Source organism: Ranitomeya variabilis, chromosome 3, assembly GCF_051348905.1.
Source record: "Ranitomeya variabilis isolate aRanVar5 chromosome 3, aRanVar5.hap1, whole genome shotgun sequence".
Taxonomy (NCBI): Eukaryota; Metazoa; Chordata; class Amphibia; order Anura; family Dendrobatidae; genus Ranitomeya; species Ranitomeya variabilis.
The window spans coordinates 276,724,573-276,746,459 of NC_135234.1; the positions used below are offsets into that span (position 1 = coordinate 276,724,573).

General features: G+C 43.3%; 1 protein-coding gene across 2 annotated transcripts in view; it reads left to right on the plus strand.

Moving 5' to 3' along the window:
- UQCC2 (ubiquinol-cytochrome c reductase complex assembly factor 2) overlaps positions 1–10,101 on the plus strand; it is a 34,776-nt gene extending 24,675 nt beyond the window's left edge. The window contains exons 2-5 of one of the 2 annotated variants that reach the window (XM_077295496.1): positions 2,403–2,621; positions 7,566–7,640; positions 9,518–9,587; positions 9,909–10,101. In XM_077295496.1, coding sequence (XP_077151611.1) covers positions 2,403–2,621; positions 7,566–7,640; positions 9,518–9,587; positions 9,909–10,003 — 459 coding nt within the window. In that variant the 3' untranslated portion in view covers positions 10,004–10,101. The remainder of the gene's footprint in view (positions 1–2,402; positions 2,622–7,565; positions 7,641–9,517; positions 9,588–9,908) is intronic. The other variant, XM_077295497.1, reaches the window with a different exon arrangement.
- The last annotated feature ends 11,786 nt before the right edge of the window (positions 10,102–21,887 follow it).

Sequence of the window (21,887 nt, forward strand, 5' to 3'; positions counted from 1 at the left end):
GGAAATAACCCTTTAACACCAATGTCTGCAAAGCACAATTTTTACCAGATGGATCAACATTCCTTTTGGAAAATCACTTATGCAGCTTAGCCCAATTACCTTTTAAAGAGTGCTGTCTGAATAATGGACTGCACATGGACCAGACAAAAAGGAAAAAAAGCAAACAAGTCGAGTTTTCCACTTAGGGCTCATTCAGAACTTGGCTTAAACATAACCTCTGTCTAGATTCCAAGGATACCCCATGGCTTCATAGAGCTGTGCTATTCATCAGTCCACATAACCCTAGAATGGTGGATCCCAGCATAGTTTAAGTTCCCTTAATGAGTTTTAGGTCGTTCTTGATGCTCCGTATTTTTGCTGCATAAAAAACGTAATGTCTTCCCGCTCTAGCACAGTGAATGGAATTTACAGAATTCTCATGCCCACTCAATTTATTTTGGTTTTACGCTGGAATTAATGGAATTGTATTAAATGCAGAAAATCTGCAGATTAAAAATGGTAATAAAATCGCATTTGAGGCTACTTTCACACTAGCGTTGTGCACTGCACGTCGCTATGCGTCGTTTTGTAGAAAAAACGCATCCTGCAAAAGTGCTTGCAGGATGCGTTTTTTCTCCATTGACTTGCATTAGCGACGCAGTGCGACGCATTGCCACACGTCGCAACCGTCGTGCGACGGTTGCGTCGGACCGTCGCCACCAAAAACCGTTGCTTGTAACGTTTTTTGGTGCGTCGTGTCCAGCTTTTCCGACCGCGCATGCGCGGCCGGAACTCCGCCCCCACCTCCCAGCACCTCACAATGGGGCAGCGGATGCGTTGAAAAACAGCATCCGCTGCCCCCGTTGTGCGGCGCTTCCACAGTATGCGTCGGTGCGCCGCAACGTCGTATTGCGACGTGCAGTGCACGACGCTAATGTGAAAGTAGCCTTATCCACACATGACTCTTTCAAAAAAGCTGTACAATACCAGGAAGTATTTACAAAAAAGGAGCTTTTATAAATCCTGACATGCCAAAAAGAGGCAAAAACCACAGAATTAAAAAAAAACAAAAAAAAAGAACACAAAATAAACACAAGACGAAAATCACGTTAGGTTTTTTTCCTATTAGTTAAACTAGCTATCTTCTCATCCAAGAACACTAGCCTAAGGGCTCGTGCACATGACCATAATAATCAGACGAGTGCTATCTGTCGAACATGTGCTCTGCCCTGAATCATTTTCGAAAATATATACTGGTATGTCTACTGGAGGCGGAGACCAACAGACTGTCCACTACATCTGAGTGTCCACCTCTTAGTAGGCATATACCCCCGAAAATGATGCACATCAGAGCACACGTACTCTCTGAATCCCATTTCAATGTCCAGAAAATTGCAATGTGAAAGAACCCTTAGGGGCTACTAACAGGGTTGGACTGGCCTGTTGGGGTACCGGTGAAGTACCCTGTGGGCCCCAGAAAGAGAAGGGGGGGGAAAATGTTTTTAGGGACACTGGCCCTTTAAAAGTGTAGGAGGCAGGGGCACACGCAGACACATGCCATGTCACGACCAGGGCTGGCGTCACCCATTAAACTGTATGGTACATGATATGGGGCACATCTTACTTTATGGATCATTGTATGGGGCCCATTATACTGTATGGAGCATTATATGGGGCCAATATACTGTGTGGAGCAATATATGGGAACCATTATACTAGATGGAGCAATGTGGGACCATTATTCTGTATGTAGCATTATATGGGGCCCATCACATACTGTATGGAGCTTTTTATGGGGCCCATTTACTGTATGGAGCATTATATGGAGCCATTATTCTGTATTGAGCATTATATGGGACCCATTATACTGTGTGGAGCATTATATGGGGCCCATTACATACTGTATGGAGCACCGTGTGTAGCCGTTATACAGTATGGATCATTATATAGGGTCCATTATACTGTATGGAGGACTGTGGTGCCCATTATACTGTATGGAGGACTATGTAGTGCCCATTCTGTGTGGAGCAGTATATGTGGCCCATATATTGTATGAAGGACTATGTGGTGCCCATAATACTGTATGGAGGACTATATTGGGCCCATAATGATGTATGGAGGACTATGTGGTGCCCATAATGCTGTATGGAGTACTATGTGGTGTTCATGATACTGTATGGAGAACTATGTGGTGCCCATAATACTGTATCTAGGACTATATGGTGCCCATAATACTGTATGGAGGACTATACTGTCCGATCTAAAATGAAGACTTTTGAATTCCCACAGGGCACGCACTGTGCGCTAAGAGCATTCGCCGGTTTCTGAGCTATTGTAGAATTTACAATAGATGTCACTTATGTAATGTAATAAGTGAAATCTTTGGCATTGTACAATACCTACATTTCTTATCTGTACATCAGGAATCGTGGTATGTGTTAAAGGGGTCCATTGAGAGTCTTTCACCTGGGGTCCACGAAAACCTGGAGCTAGCCCTGGCGACGAAGCAGATCAAGATGAACGACTGCCTATCGGAGGCTTACACGCTGACGCCGGCAGCCTTTCAATGTTACTGTTATGTGATGTCAGCGCGCGGCCTGTCGCAAGAGCGCCATCACATCTATAGCCGGCAGCCAAGGAAGGTGAGAAGCTTTTTTTTTTTTTTTTTTTTTCCTTCCCCACCTGTGATTGGGCAGAGCTGTGCACGGAGGCACAGGACAGGGCACAGTAGGGTACCAGGACGGTGACATTGAATAAAGGGGCCCAGAATGGGGGACATTGAATATAGGGGCCCAGGATGGGGGACATTGTATAAAGGGGCCCAGGATGCGGGACATTGAATATAGGGGCCCAAGATGGGGAACAATGAATAAAGGGGCCCAGGATGGGGGACATTATTAAGGTGGACATTGGGGTCCAGGATGGGGGCAACATTGGAGCCTAACATGGGAACATTAAATAAAGTGTCACAGGATCTGAAACCTTATTAAATAAAGAGTTGACGCAATAACTGCATGGAGGTCAGGATGAGGAACATACATTAGTAGTTTATGGTGGGGACATTATTACTGTAGGAGCCAATAAGGGGACTTTATTACTGCTGTACTTAAATTTATTTTTGAGGATGTCTTCTATGGGGGAACAAATGGGGGTCCTGTTACTGTGCAGGGCAACACTGTCACTTTTTTTCTTCATCTGATGTAGTGTTTAAGTCAGGGACAAAGTGGTGAATGTGCTCTAGAAGCGATCAGCTGTAGATAACTGTGTCTTACTACTGTATCTGCAAAGACTAGCCCTGGCTAGAAAAAGTGATGGTGGTCTTCACTGGATGAAGAAGAAAAGCAAAGAAGAAGTACTTCAGCTAGAGACTTCACTGGTGAATCAGTGTGTTACCTGTACACTGACACTATACACTTTATACTATGTACAGAGCTCCTGAGTATCATGTCACCGGTCGTCACTCTATTACCTATACACTGACATTATATACAGAGCTCCTGTGTATAATGTCACTGGTGATCACTGCATTACCTGTACACTGACACTATATACAGAGCTCCTGTGTATAATGTCACTGGTGATCACTGCATTACCTGTACACTGACACTCTATGCCGAGCTTATGTGTACAATATCACCAGTTGTAATATTAGCATTATGATCAATATTATAGTATTTGGTCACTATGTGCTATTAATACGTGGCCATGGTGTGACGGTATTTATACCTTGTATGTGGCATTATTTGGTCACTATTTGGTGGTTATATGTGATCTGGTCATGGTGTGGCGGTATTTATCCCTTGTATCTGGTATTATTTGGTCACTGTGTGGTGATGATATGTAGTCCTGGTCACAGTGTGGCGGTACTGGTTCCTGGTATGTGGTACTACTGGTCTTGGTCTAGTGGATTGTTTTGTGTATGGAGGTCACTTGTTCCCTCTGACATCAATAAGGAGAGGATACTTGATTTCCAATAGAGATTAAATACTTGAATGTTTAACCCCTCCTTGTCCTGTGACTATTATACAGTAGCAAATATGCACTTTCAGGAGTTCTACTGTGAAAACAAGCAATCACCTATTCTAAGGCTATGTTCACACATTCAGTATTTGGTCAGTATTTTGCCTCCGTATTGGTAATCCAAAACCAGGAGTGGATGATAAATGCAGAAGTGGTGACGTGTTTCTATTGTACTTTTCCTCTGATTGTTCCACTCCTGGTTTTGGCTTACAAATACTGATAAAAAATACTGACCAAATACTGAAAGTGTGAATGCGACCAAAGGATAAGTGCTAAGTTATTGATTGATTGGTGGGGGTCCGACTGCTGGGACCTGCACCGATCTGCAGAAGCCCCCAAAGAGGATGAATGGAGCTGCGATCAGACATCCCACCTGCCGCTCCATTTTATAATGAGGAAAAAGTTCCCTGCCAGGGACTAAAGTTCCCCTTTCTTCCGATCATTGCGGTTTCCAATTGTTCAGATTCCACCGATCAATAACTTCTCACCTACCTAACCTGTGGATCAGTGATGACTTGTTTTTATAAAAAAAAAAAAAAAACCTTGATGCAAACTACCGTAATTGTACATCCCAGTTATGGTGGTACATATGCAGGAGCCGCCTGTGTTTTACAGTCGACGCCCCATTATATCGGGGATAACAGCTAACAGATATTTCCATATAGCTGTAGGGTGGGCCCCTGGAGTCCATTTTCCCTGTGGGCCCCAGACACCCCAGTCTGATGCTGGTCACCAATGACAAATTAGAGTACGGTAGTAATCTCCTGCACCGACAGGCTTACTGCACAGTATAACCAGCGGGCCCACTTTAAATCTATCTTTACAGGGGATGTGGAACTCTGGGCCATAAAAAAATCGGTCACCATTATAAAATCTTATAAAGTCTGTACAGAATGTTACACCTATGTAGAAACAATCCAATTTGTATTTCAATGTGAATATTTATTCTAGGCTGCCTGAATATATTCTGGGACAGAGTGGTCGATGTGTCAAGGATGTAAAGGTTTGCTAAATGCTGTACCTTGTAACTTAGCACTGCGTTCCGGAGTCATTATTGCTGTGTGTGAAGACAAATTTATATTTTTTCTTATATATATATTTCTTGATACTTTTTATTTTGGGTTTTGTCTGTTTTTTGGCTAGTGTGAACATGCTCCTATTTTCCATGCATTCCAACTCGTACTCCAGTTCATTTTTTTTTCCGATTTAGACTGTGCTGCAGCATGATATATCTAATCCGCCATCCATACACCGGAATACATGGAATCCTGCCCATAAAGTGCAGGGGCTGCTTTTGATGTGACAGGCAAATCTGTGTCGCTGCCCATTTAGCTAGTTTACCCTGGCGAGGGAACAATAAGCAAAGCGTCATAAATGGGCCGCTATTTGTATCTGATCTCCAGAACTGTCATTGAATATGTCACAGCGGCCCTCTTAGCCGGGGGGGCGCTTGGTAATCCATACAAGTGACGGACAGTGGGGGCTGGCGGCACACTATTCTCTGATGTTCGGCCTCTTTCCACTGCTGGATTTTATTGTACTTTCCTGTCTATAGAAATGCTTGTGTGGAGAAGAAAGCCGCTCTTCATTTAAGGTGCAATTTGTGTTTGTTCCGCTTTGACGATGTCCATTTCACCTGATACATTTGTTTTCTGGATTTCGTAAATGGGCAGTTAAAGTGAAGCTCTTGTTTTCTTCTGCTCATGTGGTGGAGATGTCTTGTAGCATAATGCCGCCATGGTTGGCGTTAATCACTGATGTAAGTTAACTGTCTTGTTCACATCTGCATTAAGGATGCCGCACTTATCCTTGCAGGTCGCAGTACTGTTCTGGTATCTATCAGGTTTCTTTTTGTACTGACTGGACATCATTGTGCTATGCAGTCCAACAAAATCCAGAAACCTGCCTGTGTGGACACGTCACTTCTGCCCTATGTGTATGACTGGAAAGCTCCCAGGGCTCGCACCTTTCGGAACAGTGCCCTTTTGGCATGCCTAGGCCGGTATGCATTTAGTGAAGATGGTGCCGACCTATGCAGAGCGCACTCAGTAGTATGTGGCAGCTTAATAAATGAATATCCTCCTGATGTATAGGTGACGGAAGGCAATGGCGAAGTGTGAACAGCAACGTGTGCACAGTACTAGAGCTAGTGTATGTCACCATGACATGGTAATATCAACACAAGGGTTAGTAATGAACTAGGGAACCCCTCCTGACCTGCTATGTACCTCTCTATGTATGACGGAAACAAAATAAATGATACCCTGCTGTAAGTAGAAGCAGTAGTGCATAGAAATAACATTGGGTACTTGGTAAACACCGCTTTTTGTTATAAAAAATAAAATAAAATGTAAATGCCATCCCACCAGTGTCAAGATGTACCCTAATTCGGTATGGTCCTAACTTCTAATGTCAAAGCCTTACCCTGTGTGAATAAGGCCTCAGTTCATGTATGCGGACACAAGCCTGGATAGTAGGTTGCAGGAGAAGACCATCAATGAATATTCGACAAGTTGCCTTATTAATGGGCATAACGACGGGGAGAAAAAATAAATGCTTCCCTCCCAGACCAGTGTTACTCCCCTGTACTCGCAATGTATTCCCCTCTGGTCCCCTGGGATCTACATCCGGCGAGGGCATCACATGACCGCTGCACATCAGAGGGGAGTACTGTGTGATGCTCTTCTGTTAGCTAAGAGCACAATAATGCTTCGGAAATGCCTTACTCTGTGTACACTGTGCGCTGATGGCAATCTGATGTCTGCCACAATTTACATTAGTGACTACTCAGTCCCCCTCCATTACTCATTTGGAAAGACGGCAGGGACTGTTCATCATGAATAAACTTCCTACAAGTCCCATAATTCCAATTTGTAATATTCTGCACATGCTCAACCAATGATTGTAACCGTAACGATAGGCTGGTAAAAATAAAATAGGTATGTAGCAAGAGAACCGCTGAAAAGCTTTATGAACTGATTGGCTGCAGCTTTCTCCATTCTTCGGAGACTTTATTCCTGTATCGGACGATATTAGACTGCATCCACACGGCTGCACGAGCGCGGGAACGGCGCCTGTCCAGAAAGGGGAGGTCAGTGTTATAAAAAGAACACCTCTCTGGCCCACAGGTATTCATTTTTTTTATGTAATGGAAATCCCCTTTAAGTACTTTAAGGGTGCCTTTGAGAAATCTTGAGACATGCCAACCCCAGAAGTGTAATAAGATGTGCCGCACAGTTAGGGGGTCTATGAGATCATTATTTATGTTGTGTGGTGACTTTCTATAAAGAAGTGTCTTGTTGGGTGGGGGAGCTGCGTCGTTCCTTACGATCCTGTATGTCTGGCGCTACCTTGTATAGTGAAGAGGGGGACCGCGAGCCGTTCACTTTAATAATTAATACTTCTTGTACTGTACGTGCTTTTTTCTTTGTAATAAATGCGCCATAGTGGAATTGCCTGTCACTGTATATAGCAGACTCAATATGTCTGCTGCTGTTCTGAGCATTCCATACAGTTTTGCAATTTATTCTTTTTTTTTTTTTTTTTTTTTTTTTTCAATTTTGCAGTTTCAAGATCCAGAATCCTGTGACCAAATGTATGAGAGCCTCAGCAGGCTGAACAGCAACTATTACAGAGAAAAGGTATTATAGAAATGGTGGCGCAGTCTCGCTACGCGTCTGACTAATACTGTTATTTTGTCTTATGCGCTGATAAATTGTATAAAATATTGGCTTTATTTAATATGCATTTACGGTACTTCTCCCTATCCCTAGTACTTAAGCCACAGGAAGCAAGATCAAGGACTCATCTTGTGCCTTCAGTTTTATCATGAGCTGGTTTCCTGCACTTGGAAGCTGATAGAACAGTCTACTCATGTCTTCCGCTCCATTTCTATGACACATTTTGTGTCTAGAAATGCGTATTGTCTGCTTACTGCACCTGGCTGTCATCTCCTGAGCATTATCCGCCCACAGTATACTGATCCTTACATAGTGGAATCTATTTTGCCATATTGTTATGTCCATGATCTATTTTATGCCAGGTGTCTATTCATTCCGAAGAAACCATGATAGGGCCTGTGAGGGATAGAGGTCTCTGGGAACCTGGCATCAATGTGCCGATACGGTTCTTATTTGTTTATAGTGTTGGGAGCTTCGTTTTCTGACTGGAATTAGGATACTTTTAATCTGCAGTATATACCTATTTAGATTAAGAAAAAATATATTAATGTAAGTGGAGCGCCCCCACTGCCGCAGGGCCGAGGGGCACCCGGTACCGGGCCTCTGCGTCTCAGTTCTGGGGTTGTCACGGTGGCTAGGCCCGGTCCGTGACCCTGCTGAGGGGCGTCCAATGAAAGTTGAGAATGCGATGATGTTGTGGTGTGGTGTAGGTCGCGGTGAATAACGAGGACGCCAGGTTGCAGTCTCTTTACCGAAGGCTTCAGGATCCTCAGTCCGGAATACGGTTAACCGGGCTACCTGAGTCCGGCCGGTCCGATGGCACCTCCAGAGTTCCCTTTGCAGGTGGAAATCTGTGCCTACCTTCTAGCGCTTGTGTGTTGTAGTCCTTCCCTGCTGTGCTTACGGGATAGTCCTCACAACTGGTGTCTGTTTCTGAAGTTCCCTCACAATTCGATTATGATGTTCTTCTTCGTCCCCCAGATGATATGGCTAGGACGCACCCGTATGACGGGTAGGCTCGGAGGTCTTCCGGGACCCTAGAGTCGCCCCTCTCCAAATGTTGCCTGGTTCCAACCCAGTCAGCTTCTGTCTAACTTCCTATCTAACCCCCAGTTTTACCAGATTGTGAGGAGTGGCCTAATACATAGCACCCTTAGCTCCCCCTGGAGGCCAGACTGTGAAGTGTATTGGTGTCTGTAAAACCTGGTCAGGTGAACTCCTTCAGTGCCATCAGACGTACCAGAGCCCCCCTTAGCGGCGGAGCATCAGTACTGCAACGACCAGGACTCTGGGGCGCTGCATAAGGGTGGACTGCATGGCAGTCCCGGATAGATTTGTTGCTTTAAGCCCCCTCTTACCTAATGTGCGTGGCTTGCCTTCAGATAGGATGGACTGGATTGTGCAGCAGTTAGCGGCTGAATAATTTCTGATCAACTCATAGGAGTCAAAAACTGCTTAATTTACTACTATAAGTGTGTCCAGATATCAGATTGGTTGTAAATGGCATGTAGGACTATGTACCACAATGCAGCGTTTCACTGTGAATTTATGATAATAACAGACTAAGCACACATTAAAGCAAGTCTGTCCGCAATGATGACCTGCAAAACCACTAAGTTATTCAAACATACTTGTGCTGAGGTTTGGTGGTAGCATGAATGAGACAGTATAATCTGAATGAAAGGCTGCCGTTGGGGCGAGCGCTATCTGTAACACTCAGATGATGGTTGTAGTGTCCAGCCTGGAGCAGAGGGGTGGAACTGTAGGCAGCTTGCCCCAAAAATATTTGTGGCAAATTAAATTTCTTTATATATATTTTTTTTTCTTCATGGTAATAGTATCCACGACTTCAAGATACAAGCTTTACCGAAATCACTGTAGATGAATATCGAATGGTGCTCGCTACTGGTAAGACTATGCTGAATTTCCAGATGTGGCTGTAAGTGTCTTTATAGAACTGACGTCTGCATTATGTATTCTCGTTGAGAGACAGAGCACAGTTACTTCCATGCTTTGTAAGAAATCTCAGCTATAATACTCTATTCTGCTGAGTAACAACATTTATCAAGAGCGCAGAACTTTCCCATAATAGCATATGCAAATATACATTCAGTTTTCCTAAATCTCACTCAAGACTGTGACTGCAGAATGAAAAGCCTGAGTATTTCTATTCTGTAAGCCTTTCTTGTATATTTCTCCCAAGTGAATAAATCTCCTTTACACTGGCAGATACTCTGAAACAGATGGATGAAATGAAAAAAGGAATGTGGACGAGACTCAAAGACAAGTTCAATGCGAAATCCCAGGATGAAATGAAGGAGTAGCCCCTGTTAAGATCACAAACTGTTCCTCCTCCCATCGTGTACAAACCCTTCTTTTTCTACATTTGACGCCTCCCAATAAAGACATTTTTCACCCCATTCCTCATAGGGTCTTGCTTTAACCCACAAAACTGTGTGTAAACTTTTCCCGATATTTCATGCAAATTTATATAACAAGGACTTTTTTCCAATTCTAGGAAGCAGTTTGTCCTTCTGTTCTAAAATGCGAATTGAGTATAACACAGTCTTGATGAGCTTTCTTGAAAAACTCCAAAACATTACATTAATCCAATGTTACATAATTTAGAAATTCTTATACGTTTGCAATTCTGTGCCAGAAACAGATGACAGATTTATCTGGAAAATCACTTGCTAATAGAGAGGGCCTCACCAAATAGGCTCCATAACATCGCTCATCTGACCGCTATCTCCCTGAACTTCTCTATACCCAGGAGCTCTGCTGTGTCCTGAGAGAGCCGCTGCCAGACTCCTCTGATGGGGCGTACCATCCGAGAACAAAAGGATCAGCTGTAGGAATTCCACCTTGCTAGATTCTTTCCCCTGACGGCATCTATCAGGGGGAGAGTCGAGAGGCCCTCATGACAGATTATGTTGGGGAAGAGAAAGATCTAGCACATTAAACTTCCAATGGTTAACCATTTTGTTATTTGGGAGACTGTGGATCTCTCAGAAAATACACAGCAGCACTTTGCTGAGTTCAGCGCTTATTTGTATGGAGGAATCAGGGAAGTTGGATGTTGTAAAGTTTTCAGATAATCCGGCACGACATACGATCCATTTTTTTAATTTGAAATTTATATCTATAGATGTCATGCGCATTTTGAGCATTATCGCCCTTAGTGATGGAGAGAATGATAGGATGTATGCTCTATAAGAACAAACCATCAGCCAATCAGGAATGAACATCACGACTGTATGAGAAATGACACTATAGCAACATGTTCCTCAGAAATAACTCCATGCACCAATGTTACTAAACAGTATATAATTAGAATGCTGAGAAATATATACAGAAAAATATTTGTAAACCTGAAAAGCTTCAATAAATATAGAACAAGTCTGTTTCCAGTGCAACCCATTAGGTATCCCGGTGTTCAGATACAAAATCCAGGCTGCTTCTCTTTTATGAACAAGTTTAACCCAGTCTCCTCCGATTCGGTTTATTATCCTTTTTTCTATGCCACAAAATGTAAAAAAAAAAAAACTGTAGGTCACTGTTATGAACATTAATAAATGCACACGTCACATCCATTCCTGATTGATTGAAATAGAAGTTTATGGAGTGCTGGATTTTCTACAAACTTAGCATCGGTTGACCCTCAGCCAGCAATGAATCCAGAGCACCAGAGACAGACTTGCCTTCATGGGCATAACATGCAGTCATAAGTTCCTTTTTATTCTGAAAGTGGCTATTTAATGTATATGGGGGACTTTTGTATGGGGTTTGTCTGATCTCCTGATAGTAACAGATTGTATTCTAGACAGTCTTTCTGGAAGTTCCTTACCTACCAGCAAGTTTTATATATTTTTCTATAACTCTGAAAACATTTTGAACATGTAAGCCAATCAATTATAGCATTAACACCACCTATCATTAATTAGTTTCTCCTGTTGACGCTGAAAAATATCTCAAATTCATCAAAGCCTCTGAGAACCTCCAGAAGGTGTCCTACACTATCTGACACCAAGACGTTAGCAGCATTTCACCAAAGGGGTTGTTCAAGATTAGAAAAACATGACTGCTTTCTTTCAAAAATAGTGCTTCCTCTGAGCATGGGTTGTTCATAGTATTGTGGTTCAGCTCTATTCACTTCAATAGGGTTTAGTTGCAATACCAAGCACTGAGCATGGTCAGCTGTTCCTGAAAGAAAGCAACCATATTTTGTGACTACCAATTTTTTTTTATATGTTGGGTACAGAAAATATTCAGACCCCTTTAAATTTTCCACTCTTTGTTTCATTGCAGCCATTCGGCAAATTCAAAAAAGTTCATTTTTTTCATATTAATGTACATTCTGCATCCCATCACTCAGAAATGTAGACATTTTTACATATGTATTAAAAAAGAAACACTGAAATATCACATGGTCATAAGTATTCAGACCCTTTGCTCAGACACTCATATTTAAGTCACATGCTATCCATTTCCCTGTGATCCTCCTTGAGATGATTCTACTCCTTCATTGGAGACCAGCTGTGTTTAATTAAACTGATAGGACTTGATTTGGAAAGGCACACACCAGTCTATACAAGACCTCACAGTGCATGTCAGACCAAATGGGAATCATGAGATCAAAGAACCTGGCCAAGGAGCTCAGAGACAGAATTGTGGTAAGGCACAGATCTGACCAAGGTTACAAAAGAATTTCTGCAGTATTCAAGGTTCCTAAGAGCACATTGGCCTCCATAATCCTTAAATGTAAGACGTTTGGTACCACCAGAAGTCTTCCTTGACCTGGCAATCCAGCCAAACTGAGCAATTGTGGGAGAAAAGCCTTGGTGAGAGAGGTAAAGAAGAACCCCAAGATCACTGTGGCTGAGCTCGAGAGATACAGTAGTGAGATGGGAGAAAGTTCCACAAAGTCAACTATCATTGCAGCCCTCCACCAGTCAGGCCTTTAGTAGCCCGACGGAAGCCTCACCCCAAGGGGTGGGATTCAAATTTTTAACAACAAGTTCTGTGTTTGTGTGTAGGAAAACAACACCCATTTTTAAGCCACACCCATTTACACACCTTTTCATTCAGGGGGGGGAGGTTATGAGCCATGCATACAGGGGGGGAATATGAGCCATGCATACAGGGGGGGGGGAACATGAGCCATGCATAAAGGGGCGGGGGAATATGAGCCATGCATACAGGGGGGGGGAATATGAGCCATGCATACGGGGGGGGGGGGGGAATATGAGCCATGCATACGGGGGGGGGGGAATATGAGCCATGTATATGGGATGGGAGGGAGATGAGCCATGTATACAGGAGGGGGGGTCATTATACAGTATTGAGCATCATGTGGGATCATTATACAGTATGGAGAACTGTGTGGCCATTATACAGTATTGAGCATCATGTGTGGTCGTTATACAGTATGGAGCATCATGTGCGGTCATCTACTATATAATTGTCTAAGGGTACTTCCGTCTGTCCTTCTGTCTGTCTGTCGCGGTTATTCGTTCGCTGATTGGTCTTGCCAGCTGCCTGTCCTGGCTGCCGCGACCAATCAGCGACGCGCACAGTCCGGAAAAAAATGGCCGCTCCTTACTCCCCGCACTCACTGCCCGCATACACCCCTCCGGTCACCGCTCACACATGGTTAATGCCGGCGGTAATGGACCGCGTTATGCCGCGGGTAACGCACTCCGTTACTGCCGCTATTAACCCTGTGTGTCCCCAACTTTGTACTATTGACGCTGCCTATGCGGCATCAATAGTACAAAATTTAATGTTAAAAATGATAAATAAAAAAAAAACCTGCTATACTCACCCTCTGTAGTCCGCTGAGCCGCCCGCCATCTTCCGTTGCAGGTTGCGGTGGCCGCGACGTCATCACAAGGCCTGCGCGGAAAGGACCTGACGTGACGTCACGGTCATGTGACCGCTACACGGTCATGTGACCGCGACGTCATCACAGGTCCTGCGCTCAGACCAACCCTGGGACCAGAAGCTGCCGTGGACTACAAGGGGCTCTCGGAAAGGTAAGTATATGTTTATTTTTTATTTTTTAACCTGTGACAAACGTGGCTGGGCAATATACTACGTGACTGGGCAATATACTACGTGCATATTCTAGAATACCCGATGCGTTGGAATCGGGCCACCATCTAGTTATACAATATGGAGCATCATGTGCAGTCATTATACAGTATGGAGCATCATGTGTGGCCATTATACAGTATGGAGCATCATGTGTGGTCATTATACAGTATGGAGCATCATGTGCGGTCATTATACAGTATGGAGCATCATGTGCGGCCATTATACAGTATGGAGCATCATGTGCGGCCATTATACAGTATGGAGCATCATGTGCGGCCATTATACAGTATGGAGCATCATGTGCGGCCATTATACAGTATGGAGCACTGTGTGGCCATTATACAGTATTGAGCATCATGTGTGGCCATTATACAGTATGGAGCACTGTGTGGCCATTATACAGTATTGAGCATCATGTGTGGCCATTATACGGTATGGAGCACTGTGTGGCCATATTTTTTTGTTTAATTATTGTATATGAAACAGTGTGATCAGCAGTGCTAAATGGGTGTGGTTGGGACGTGGATATGGGTGTGCCAAACTATGAATGGGTGTGGTCAGATGCGTGGCCTAAACTTTGTCCCTCTTTCCCATCTTCAAAAGTTGGGAGGTATGGATATATATTATTGTAGATATAGAATGTATGGGTTCCTGTCAGGTATATGTTATTGTAGATGTAGGCTCCTTCCAGGTCCCCTGACTGCAGCCCATACAGTCTAGCATCTTACTACTGAAGATGCTAGACTGTGTGCGCTCCTTCTAGGTATATATTCTTGAAGAAAGTAGACTTTGGCGGCTGCTGCCTGGCCCTGACTGCAGCCCATACATGACACTAGAATATACAGGTCCTTCTCAAAAAATTAGCATATAGTGTTAAATTTCATTATTTACCATAATGTAATGATTACAATTAAACTTTCATATATTATAGATTCATTATCCACCAACTGAAATTTGTCAGGTCTTTTATTGTTTTAATACTGATGATTTTGGCCTACAACTCCTGATAACCCAAAAAACCTGTCTCAATAAATTAGCATATTTCAACCGTCCAATCAAATAAAAGTGTTTTTTAATAACAAACAAAAAAACCATCAAATAATAATGTTCAGTTATGCACTCAATACTTGGTCGGGAATCCTTTGGCAGAAATGACTGCTTCAATGCGGCGTGGCATGGAGGCAATCAGCCTGTGACACTGCTGAGATGTTATGGAGGCCCAGGATGCTTCAATAGCGGCCTTAAGCTCGTCCAGAGTGTTGGGTCTTGCGTCTCTCAACTTTCTCTTCACAATATCCCACAGATTCTCTATGGGGTTCAGGTCAGGAGAGTTGGCAGGCCAATTGAGCACAGTAATACCATGGTCAGTAAACCATTTACCAGTGGTTTTGGCACTGTGAGCAGGTGCCAGGAAGCATGAAGTGCTCCAAAATCTCCTGATAGCTAGCTGCATTGACCCTGCCCTTGATGAAACACAGTGGACCAACACCAGCAGCTGACATGGCACCCCACACCATCACTGACTGTGGGTACTTGACACTGGACTTCAGGCATTTTGGCATTTCCTTCTCCCCAGTCTTCCTCCAGACTCTGGCACCTTGATTTCCGAATGACATGCAAAATTTGCTTTCATCAGAAAAAAGTACTTGGGACCACTTAGCAACAGTCCAGTGCTGCTTCTCTGTAGCCCAGGTCAGGCGCTTCTGCCGCTGTTTATGGTTCAAAAGTGGCTTTACCTGGGGAATGCGGCACCTGTAGCCCATTTCCTGCACACGCCTGTGCACGGTGGCTCTGGATGTTTCCACACCAGACTCAGTCCACTGCTTCCTCAGGTTCCCCAAGGTCTGGAATCGGTCCTTCTCCACAATCTTCCTCAGGGTCCGGTCACCTCTTCTCGTTGTACAGCGTTTTCTGCCACATTGTTTCCTTCCAACAGACTTACCATTGAGGTGCCTTGATACAGCACTCTGGGAACAGCCTATTTGTTGAGAAATTTGTTTCTGGGTCTTACCCTCTTGCTTGATGGTGTCAATGATGGCCTTCTTGACATCTGTCAGGTCGCTAGTCTTACCCATGATGGGGGTTTTGAGTAATGAACCAGGCAGGGAGTTTTTAAAAGCCTCAGGTATCTTTTGCATGTGTTTAGAGTTAATTAGTTGATTCAGAAGATTAGGGTAATAGGTCGTTTAGAGAACCTTTTCTTGATATGCTAATTTATTGAGACAGGTTTTTTGGGTTATCAGGAGTTGTAGGCCAAAATCATCAGTATTAAAATAAAAGACCTGACAAATTTCAGTTGGTGGATAATGAATCTATAATATATGAAAGTTTAATTGTAATCATTACATTATGGTAAATAATGAAATTTAACACTATATGCTAATTTTTTGAGAAGGACCTGTATGTCCTCCTTCAAGGTATAAATTATTAAAGCCAGTAGAATATATGGGTTCCTGTCAGATCCTGACTGCTGCCCATACAGTCTAGCCGGCTCACTAGTGAAGACACTAGACTGTATGGGCTCCTGTCAGGTATATATTATTGTAGATATAGACTGTACAGGCTCCTATCAGATATATATTATTGTAGATATACACTCACCGGCCACTTTATTAGGTACACCATGCTAGTAACGGGTTGGACCCCCTTTTGCCTTCAGAACTGCCTCAATTCTTCGTGGCATAGATTCAACAAGGTGCTGGAAGCATTCCTCAGAGATTTTGGTCCATATTGACATGATGGCATCACACAGTTGCCGCAGATTTGTCGGCTGCACATCCCAAAGATGCTCCATACAAGGCAGGATGGATCCATGCTTTCATGTTGTTTACGCCAAATTCTGACCCTACCATCCGAATGTCGCAGCAGAAATCGAGACTCATCAGACCAAGCAACGTTTTTCCAATCTTCTACTGTCCAATTTCGATGAGCTTGTACAAATTGTAGCCTCAGTTTCCTGTTCTTAGCTGAAAGGAGTGGTACCCGGTGTGGTCTTCTGCTGCTGTAGCCCATCTGCCTCAAAGTTCGACGCACTGTGCGTTCAGAGATGCTCTTAGGCCTACCTTGGTTGTAACGGGTGGCTATTTGAGTCACTGTTGCCTTTCTATCAGCTCGAACCAGTCTGCCCATTCTCCTCTGACCTCTGGCATCAACAAGGCATTTCCGCCCACAGAACTGCCGCTCACTGGATTTTTTTTCTTTTTCGGACCATTCTCTGTAAACCCTAGAAATGGTTGTGCGTGAAAATCCCAGTAGATCAGCAGTTTCTGAAATACTCAGACCAGCCCTTCTGGCACCAACAACCATGCCACGTTCAAAGGCACTCAAATCACCTTTCTTCCTCATACTGATGCTCGGTTTGAACTGCAGGAGATTGTCTTGACCATGTCTACATGCCTAAATGCACTGAGTTTCCGCCATGTGATTGGCTGATTAGAAATTAAGTGTTAACAAGAAGTTGGACAGGTGTACCTAATAAAGTGGCCGGTGAGTGTAGAATGTATGGGTTCCTGTCAGGTATATGTTATTGTAGATGTAGGCTGTATGGGCCCCTGTCAGGTATATATTAGTGATGATATCAGAATGTATGGGCCCCTGTCAGGTATATATCAGTGATGATATCAGAATGTATGGGCCCCTGTCAGGTATATATTAGTGATGATATCAGAATGTATGGGCCCCTGTCAGGTATATATTAGTGATATCAGAATGTATGGGCCCCTGTCAGGTTTATATTAGTGATGATATCAGAATGTATGGGCCCCTGTCAGGTATATATTAGTGATATCAGAATGTATGGGCCCCTGTCAGGTTTATATTAGTGATGATATCAGAATGTATGGGCCCCTGTCAGGTATATATTAGTGATATCAGAATGTATGGGCCCCTGTCAGGTTTATATTAGTGATGATATCAGAATGTATGGGCCCCTGTCAGGTATATATTAGTGATATCAGAATGTATGGGCCTCTGTCAGGTTTATATTAGTGATGATACAGAATGTATGGGCTCCTGTCAGGTATATATCAGTCATGATATCAGAATGTATGGGCCCCTCTCAGGTATATATCAGTGATGATATCAGAATGTATGGGCCCCTGTCAGGTATATATCAGTGATGATATCAGAATGTATGGGCCCCTGTCAGGTTTATATTAGTGATGATACAGAATGTATGGGCTCCTGTCAGGTATATATCAGTCATGATATCAGAATGTATGGGCCCCTCTCAGGTATATATCAGTGATGATATCAGAATGTATGGGCCCCTGTCAGGTATATATTAGTGATGATATCAGAATGTATGGGCCCCTGTCAGGTATATATTAGTGATATCAGAATGTATGGGCCCCTGTCAGGTATATATTAGTGATATCAGAATGTATGGGCCCCTGTCAGGTATATATTAGTGATGATATCAGAATGTATGGGCCCCTGTCAGGTATATATTAGTGATGATATCAGAATGTATGGGCCCCTGTCAGGTATATATTAGTGATGATATCAGAATGTATGGGCCCCTGTCAGGTTTATATTAGTGATGATATCAGAATGTATGGGCCCCTGTCAGGTATATATTAGTGATGATATCAGAATGTATGGGCCCCTGTCAGGTTTATATTAGTGATGATATCAGAATGTATGGGCCCCTGTCAGGTATATCTTAGTGATATCAGAATGTATGGGCCCCTGTCAGGTTTATATTAGTGATGATACAGAATGTATGGGCTCCTGTCAGGTATATATCAGTCATGATATCAGAATGTATGGGCCCCTGTCAGGTTTATATTAGTGATGATATCAGAATGTATGGGTTTCTGTCAGGTATATATTAGTGATGATATCAGAATGTATGGGCCCCTGTCAGGTATATCTTAGTGATATCAGAATGTATGGGCCCCTGTCAGGTATATATTAGTGATGATACAGAATGTATGGGCTCCTGTCAGGTTTATATTAGTGATGATATCAGCATGTATGGGCCCCTGTCAGGTTTATATTAGTGATGATATCAGCATGTATGGGCTCCTGTCAGGTTTATATTAGTGATGATATCAGCATGTATGGGCCCCTGTCAGGTTTATATTAGTGATAATATCAGAATGTATGGGCCCCTGTCAAGTTTATATTAGTGATAATATCAGAATGTATGGGCCCCTGTCAGGTATATATTGGTGATGATACAGAATGTATGGGCTCCTGTCAGGTTTATATTAGTGATTATCAGAATGTATGGGCCCCTGTCAGGTTTATATTAGTGATGATATCAGAATGTATGGGTTTCTGTCAGGTATATATTAGTGATGATACAGAATGTATGGGCTCCTGTCAGGTATATATCAGTCATGATATCAGAATGTATGGGCCCCTGTCAGGTATACAGTATATTCGTGATTATATCAGAATGTATGGGCTCCTGGTAGGTGTATATTAGTGATGACATCGGAATGGAGTATATATAGAGAGAGAAAAAACTTTGCATCACCATTAAAAAATAGAAATAGACTAAACTTTATTCAAAGCATATTAAAATCAATAAAAATAATGCCCACAGGTAACAGCTCTACCAGTGGTCAACAGCCCACACTGAAAAAAGATTGCAACGTTTGTTAATAGTGAGCTGTATTGCAGGTTTTGAGTTCAGAAGCAGAGGATATAGGTACACATAGATACATTGCATTATCTTTATGTTCCTGTATTGTACAGTTGAAGAAAATATTAGTTTTTTTTTATATAAAATAAAAAATAAATACAAACAGAAAAAAATGTAAATTTCTTTAACCTCTTCATACCCATGCATTTTTTCACTTTAACCCCTTAATGACCACCGATACGCTTTTTAACGGCGGTAGTTAAGGGTACTTAAACCACAGCGCCGTTAATTAAAAAAGTGAATAGCGCCCCTCAGAGTCGGATTTTCTCTGGGGTCTCAGTTGCCGGGGGTAGCAGAGACCCCAGAGAATATGATTCGGGTCGGTTTTTATTGAACCCCGGGTTGCGATTGCCGGTAATTAACCGTTTACCGGCGGCCGCAAAAAAAAAAAAAAAAAAACGCAATTTGCCATTTAATTTCTTTGTCCTCTGATGTGATCGCACATCAGAGGACAGAGAAATGGGGTCCCCGATCACCCCCGATACTTACCCGTGTCCCCCGGTGCTCCTCGTGGTTCCACCATGGGCACCGCCATCTTCTGGCCAAAAAATGGCGGGCGCATGTGCAGTGCACCCACCGGCCGACACCCAGTAGATCTTTGGGGTCTCGGCTGCCGGGGGTAGCCGAGACCCCAAAGAACATGATCTGGGTCAGTTTTTACCGACCCCTGTTTTGCGATCGCCGGTAATTAACCGTTTACTGGCGACAGCAAAAAAAAAAAATAGATGTGTCTGTCATTCTTTGTCCTCTGATGTGATCGCACATCAGACGACAGAGAAATAGGGGGATCGGGGACCCTCTTCATACTTACTGTTGTCCCTGGGTCCTCCTGCGTACCCTACTGGCCACCAGCTTCTTCCTCCGGTAAGAAAATGGTGGGTGCATGCGCAGTGCGCCTGCCATGATCTGCTGGCCAGCAGAGGAAGATTCTTCCTCTTGTTTCATTTTGGTCACTGTGACAGATCCTGTCACGGTGATCAAAATAAAAAAAAATAGTAAATAACCCTCCCTTTATCACCCCCTTAGTTAGGAAAAAATAATAAAATAAAAAAAGGATGTATTTCCATTTTCCAATTAGTGTTACAGTTGGGCTAAAGCTAGGGTTAGGGTTGGGGCTAAAATTAGGGTTAGGGTTGGGGCTAAAGTTAGGGTTGGGGCTAAAATTAGGGTTGGGGCTAAAGTTAGGGCTAGGGTTGGGGCTAAAGTTGGGGTCAGAGTTGAGATTAGGGTTAAGTTTGGGATTAGGCTTAGTGGTGTATTGGGATTAGGGTTAGGTTTGAGGTTAGGGTTTAGATTAGGATTAGGGGTGTGTTGGGCTTAGGGTTTTGATTATGTTTATGGTTAGGGTTGGGATTAGGGTTAGCGGTGTTTTGGGGTTAGGGTTGTGATTAGGATTATGAATCGGGTTGGGATTAGGGTTAGGGGTGTGTTGGAGTTAGAATTGGGGGGTTTCCACTGTTTAGGTACATCAGGGGGTCTCCAAATGCAACAGCCAATTTTGCGCTCAAAAAGTCAAATGGTGCTCCCTCCCTTCTGAACTCTGCCGTGCGCCTAAACAGTGGTTTACCCCCACATATAGGGCATCAATGTACTCAGGACTAATTGGACAACAACTTTTGGGGTCCAGTTTCTCCTGTTACCCTTGCAAAAATAAAAAAAAATTGGGGGCTAAAAAATTATTTGTGGAAAAAAAAAATTTTTTTATTTTCACGGCTCTGTGTCAAACTTCTGTGAAGCACTTGGGCATTCAAAATGCTCACCACATATATAGATAAGTTCCTTGGGGGGGTCTAGTTTACAAAATGGGGTCACTTGTTGGGTTTCTACTGTTTAGGTTCATCAGGGGCTCTGAAACTGCAACATGACACCCGCAGATCATTCCATCAAAATCTGCATTTTAAAACGTCACTACTTCCCTTCCGAGCCCTGATGTGTGCCCAAACAGTGGTCCCCCCCCCCCCCACAAATGGGGTATCAGCGTACTCAGGACAAATTGGACAACAACTTTTGGGGTCCAATTTCTCCTGTTACCCTTGGGAAAATAAAAAATTGGGGGCTAAAAAAAAATCATTTTTGAGGAAAAAAAAAACTTTTTATTTTCATGACTCTGCATTTTACGTGGAAGATAGCCGTAGGCACTACTATAAATTGTGGTGCACAAGTAGGTGCCCAAACCGTACTTATGTTGTGGATAAACTTGGCACACACGTGGTCAAATGAAAGTGAGATTTAATTGAAAGAGAGTACATACAATATTGACGTTTCGGTCTCAGATTAGACCTTCATCAACGTACCTCTCAGAGTATTTCACAGATTGACGTTCTAATAGGAGATTAATCCCTCTGCTTGTGGCTGGTACAGCTATAAATAGCAGGCTACACTTGGTGCCGGTGCTGTGCTATGCGGACGCGGCATCCACCGCTCGTCCTGAGTGTGTGTCACACTACGGAGGGTGAGTA